General features: G+C 33.2%; 1 protein-coding gene across 1 annotated transcript; it reads right to left on the reverse strand.

The window, feature by feature from the left end:
* Positions 1-771: 771 nt before the first annotated feature.
* LOC132628852 (early nodulin-like protein 3) lies at positions 772-2,714 on the reverse strand. The gene is made up of 2 exons (XM_060344612.1): positions 2,440-2,714; positions 772-1,806 (listed from the first exon to the last, which is right to left on the reverse strand). Exons 1-2 carry the CDS (start codon positions 2,603-2,605, stop codon positions 989-991), a joined length of 984 nt encoding a protein of 327 aa, XP_060200595.1. The 5' UTR covers positions 2,606-2,714; the 3' UTR covers positions 772-988.
* Positions 2,715-5,951: the final 3,237 nt, after the last annotated feature.

The raw sequence follows: 5,951 nt of genomic DNA on the forward strand, positions 1-5,951 counted from the left end.
CTTAATGCGCGGTAGTTCGTCCCGGTAAAAATTTACCTACACGGTATTTACACCAAACTAATAATATTTAATAATATTACTTAACCATGAATAGTAAATGTATATATTTACTACATTAAATTACTTAACTGTAGTAAATTACATTAATTTGGTCTAAACACCTAGTATGAATAAGTATTTACTGTTCTTCTCCCTCTTGAACCAAGAACAAAAAAACCAATCTCGTCTAAGCACGTTAGCTTCTTGTAAGGGATACCAATTTGTAATCTCTGTTGACCTGGGACATACATGCTTTATCTGTCTCAATTGGATCTGATATTCAACCCTTTTTTCGTACTCTTTGTTTGTCGCTCCAAGCATACTTGAGTTAGCTCTTCTCTTACATCCTTGTCTGTTCGATTGTTTCCTTGTTTTCTTTTTAAATTTACGATTATCTTATTTCATTCTATCGATTAATTCTATCTTCAAAGAACAACTACATTAAGTTATATTGATGACTTACATACGTTTTGTTGATTGTGTTTTTCATTTTACTTTTGTAATCACACATTTATTATATTGAGTTTAAAATTAAAAGTTTCAAAAGTGTTATCGCTACGTTAATTCTACATATAACATGTTTAAGTCTTCATTTTTTATAAACTTCCTGGCGATCCAAATTAGGTAAATACTTCTCGAACAGGACATTTACTTCAAATTTAATAAATACAAGTTCAACGGAGGGAGTAATAAACTATTTATATAAAGAGTATGATTAAATGCAAACAGCCATTTTTAATAACAAGAACAAAAACTTGATTATATACTCTCATGAAATCAACTTCATGCCAATCACAAAACAACAAAAGATAAAAATAAAAAACACTCCTTTGTACATCTAAACCTCCCAGTAATTCAATGTACCAAGAATCAAACAACACAAATATAGAAAGGAAAAACAAAAACAATTTTTTATTTTCTACTAACTTTATTTTTGTCTATTTTTCCACTAAGCAGAAATAATTATAGTCAAAATAATTGACACTAAAACAGTTGTAGTGGTAGTAAATGCTTTTACTGCTGAGTTCTTTGATCCAGTGGGGGACTGAATATCCGCCGGCGGACTGTTTCCGCCGGCGCCGGGCGGCGGAGCAACACTTCCCGGCGGCGACTTCCCCGCTGATCCTGGGGGCGACGAACTCGGGGACGACGAAGATGAACCACTCGATGGCGATGGTGAAATTATTGCCCCCGATGGTGATGAAGAAGGTGATGTTGCCGGAGAATTCGCCGGCGCCGTAGATGTTGCCGGAGTCGGACCATTCTCCGGTGACCCCGCCGGAGAAGTGGACGGAGATCGAGCATTTTCCGGTGACCCTGCCGGAGAAGTCGCCGGAGATGGAGAATTTCCGGGTGATGAAGTTGGGGGGTGGCTCACCGGAGATGTTGCGGGCGACACCACAGGAGATGTTGCTGGAGATGGGGAATTTACGGGTGATGAAGAAGGCGGTTGGCTTATCGGAGATGTTGCGGGCGACACCACGGGAGATGTCGCCGGAGATTTTCCCGGGGTTGAGGGTGGTGTAGTAGGAGTATGAGGAGGAGGAGGAGGAGGTCTAATAGCTAAAACAACAACAATTAATTTTTGTGATCCTTTTTCACAATCATCTTTATTTCCACTAATGAAAAAAAAAGGACCAGAATGATCAAACTTGAAAATTGAATTGCCATCATCCATCTTCTTGATAGGATTATTTGTGTTGCACTTGTCATAATCATCCTTGTTTACCACTAACACTGAGTTTGATCCTTTCTTGTACTTGAACACTATCAAAAAAAAAACACACACACAATGAATAATAACCAATAAGATAGGTAACACATAAAAATCACTACTAGAAACATGCAAATTTTCGAGAGAACGCTTTCGTCAAAATAGCATCATAAACTTCAAATTTTCAAAAAGAAGTCATAGCTCCAACTAAAACGTCTGTCGAATGATATCAGAAATTCTAAATTTTCAATTAAAGGTCGAATTTCTTACAAAAACATCCCTTGGAACGATATCAACAATTCCAAATTTTCAACAAAAAGTCATATTTCTGACAAAAACGTCTGGCAGAATGACATCAGAAATCCAAATATTCAACCTATCTCGCAAAATGACATCTGAAATTCAATTTTTTTTATGAAAGGTCGAATTCCTAAAAAGACATCCCTTGGAACGATATCAGAAATCTCAAATTTTAGGTGGATAGTGGAAATCCCGACAAACGTCTTCGTCCGAATGACTTCAGAAATCCCGAATTTTCAACATAAAGAATGTTAGAACTTTTTCAAACAAGTATAACTTTGACAGATTTTGTTGAAAGTTACCGATCAAAGATAAGCATGTTTCTAGTAGTGAATACGATTACGTCTTTCAGATGAGATGATCATACGATTTAAGACAGTACTTACCAAGAGTGTCATTGACTTGGTATCTCATTCGTTCAGCCCAGTGGTTGTAATTTTCAGATGGATTAGGAACCCAACCAGCTCTTCCACCAACATAGAATTGATAAGCATAACAAGAGCTGATTAAACAAGCTAAGAGAATCACTAAAAGATGTTTCTGCAAAGCCATGGATAATTATAACACTTTTTTTTTTATATGATGTGCTGATATAAGAAGATTTATATTACAAAAAAGAGAAGATGAGTGATTGTGTAAACCGATGTTGAGGTTTATGGATGAGAATAGAGTTATATATATAGTCTACACCTCGGGGATGGCGTGGGCCTGGGGGTGGGGTTGAAGAGATTGCCGTTGCAAAGTAAAGAAGAAAATAGAAGACAACAATTTGGAAAAATGTGTTTGGTGAAAAAAATATGTTGGGAAAATGTGTTTGATTGTGGAAAAAAACAAGAGAAAAGTGTGAACGAATTATTATATATGTACACGTGGAGAAAGGTTATGGGCATAACGGTAAGTCAATTTAATTAACTAAACTAAATGGACTTAATATTTATTTAAGAAAAGAGACATCAATTTGGAAAAATGTGTTTGGTGAGAAAAAAATAATTGGTAAAATGTATTTTGATTAGGAGAGTAAAAAAGGACAAAACTATGTATGAATATATTGCAGACGTGGAGAAAGGTTAAGGACATAACGGTAAGTATATTTAATTAAATAATTAAATGGACTTAATGTTTGATTGCCATTTGGGGGGTGAGTTTGCTCAAATAGGATGATTTGTTGCCACAGTTTATATATATATATATTTTTTTAATAAAAGTCCACTAGGCTTTTGGCCTAGGGCTAATTTTATAAATTTTATCAAAAAATCCAGAAGTTTGTACAACTCTAGCCAAAAGGCTAATGAAAATACAAAATTTAAACTAATGATCAAATTAAGACTTATAACTTGTCTTAATTTGATATTACAAATTGTTAAAAAATTACTAATAGAATGAAATTTGAAATAATTGCTCCATAAAGAACTTCTGTTTCTATATCTCACATGCTCTATATTTGACCCTCTATATGCACCAAGGCAGTATATTTTCTATCTAATGACCAGTTCTCAGTAGGATGAGCATCCCGGGGTGCTAATACCATCAACTAAGAAACAACCACTAAATAGAAACTGTATGCCCCACAGTTTATATTGTGTTTCCATCTAAGGAAGTTTTGTGAAAATATCCTTGGCCCTACACAACTGGAACAAAAAAATATTACTGTTGTTTAGTTATTCACAAATTTTGTTGGAGGATTAAAATATAATATTATTTAATTGTTCACAAATTTTATCCGAGTTTTATTCAACAAAGGACTGACATACATTATTCAGTTAGCAATTTAAATTAACCAAAATGCGTGAAGAAAAAGGAGGAAGAAGGAGAACAAAAAGTGGTCATCGACCATTGATTATATATTTGCAAGAATATTTAAAACGAAGCCAAAATATAACATGCGGCTTAAAATTTTTTGCGTTGAATCTGATCATTGAGAATTGTTGAAATTTATATTAAAAGGTTCGATATCAAATTTAAAGTTGATTTAGACTTATTTGGATCAATTTTAAAGTAAAGTGTTGGTGAAATTTTTGTTCAAGTCAAGGTGATCTGCTGGACCTGCGAACAATTTATATTAAAGTCCCGGTGATACCCATAATTTGTGGCAAAGCATGTCTTTACTCATCCATCAGAAATTCCTGATAATTCGCAAGGATTTGTTAACAATTTGTTCTAAAATCACGATACAAATTTACTAAAGTCCTGGTAATCACCAGAACTTATCGTTAGACAAGCCTTTGCCCATCCATCAGCAAACCATTGCGATTCGGTAGGATTTGTCAACAATTTCTTCCAAAGTCGCAACACAATTTATACTAAATTCCTGGTGATTAGCTAGAATTTGTGATAATGCAAATCTTTGTCAATCCATCCGAAAATTCTGGTGATTAGTCAGGACTTGTAGCCAACTATTGACCCGCAAGTTATACTGGCAAGTAGGGGTGTTCACGGTTTGGTTAAAAACCGATCCAAATCGCAAATCAAAACCAAAACTAAACTGATTAAATAAACTGATATTTACTTAGGTTAAGTTTGGTTTGGTTTTGAATTTTTAAAAACAGATAATATTTAGTTTAGTTTTGGTTTGACTAAAAGCAAATCGAAGAAAAAACCGAACCGAACTGACAAATTTTATACATAGTTTTTATAATTATATATACACAATCTATTAATATTTATAAATAATTTCATACTTTTTAAGCAAAATTTTATTAATCTATAATAGGCTAATGAACTTTATACTTTAAGCCGATTTTAAAAATAAATCCATGAATTCAAACTCATTATTCAAAGAAACAACTATATGAGATTTACCTAGATTTATTTTTTGTATTTCTTATAAATTTTATTCACTTAATTAAAATAATAAATCCTAAGACAGTTTCTCCATAATGCAAGAAACTATAACTACCATAATAAAAGTCTAATAAAGGATTATAAGTTGAAAAATAATAGAAAATTCTCTCCTAATTGTAGGGAAAAAAACATGAAAGAGAGAAACACTTTTAATTTTCTTAAAAACCGAAAAACCGACCCAAACCGATGGATATGTATTATATTTGGTTTAGTTTGGTTTTAATAATTTTAAAAACCGACTAGATTAGTTTGATTTTGGTTTTAACCCAAAACCGGCTCATGAACCCCCTACTGGCAAGCAACCTATTCTGGTTAAACTCTTTAAAAGGGGGTCAAAACTTATGTTGCGACGCCATTTACGTAACTATGGGCCTAACTTGGGCTCCCAAATCGGTTGTTTCTTGTGGTTGGCCCAATAGGTACGGATTAGTGATGATACAAAAATGTAGCTTTCATCCTAATAATGTATTCTTCTTTCAATTGGAACTTGATAAATTTGTATAAATCTTGTTAGGTAAGATGTGATTTGGATAAGGAAAAGACCAAATCAACAAGCTTGCAATCAGGATGTTAACAATTCAGCAATGATAAGCTTAATGCTCTTTTTATTTTATTTTGGAGAATATTATTGTTACGGATAGAGTAAAACAATTATATTTCTTTATGAACCCGTTTTAAAGCAATAGTAGAATTACATAAAACGTATCTTAAGAAGACAACATTTTTATTGTAGAGAAAAGAACAAAAAGCCTTATAGTGAATTGATATCGCTCTCCTTACTCTAACTTGCTTTATCATGTCATTAGTGAGCAAGATATGATTGAATGAGGTAATCTTAATGGGTGGAAGAATGACCAATTTACGAAAATTTCAATTTAATCTGACACGTTCATTAAATAAACGATGAAGAGATGAAATTTTATTCATTATTAAATTTAGATTTTAGATTTTGAATTTAATCTTATTGGGCCGCACATAATAAGCCCACAATCAATAATGGCAAAAAGCACACTAGTGGTCTGTGGCCCATAAGCAAGTGATTCTCATGAACTCATGC

This window comes from Lycium barbarum, chromosome 1 (assembly GCF_019175385.1).
Source record: "Lycium barbarum isolate Lr01 chromosome 1, ASM1917538v2, whole genome shotgun sequence".
NCBI classification, from domain to species: Eukaryota; Viridiplantae; Streptophyta; class Magnoliopsida; order Solanales; family Solanaceae; genus Lycium; species Lycium barbarum.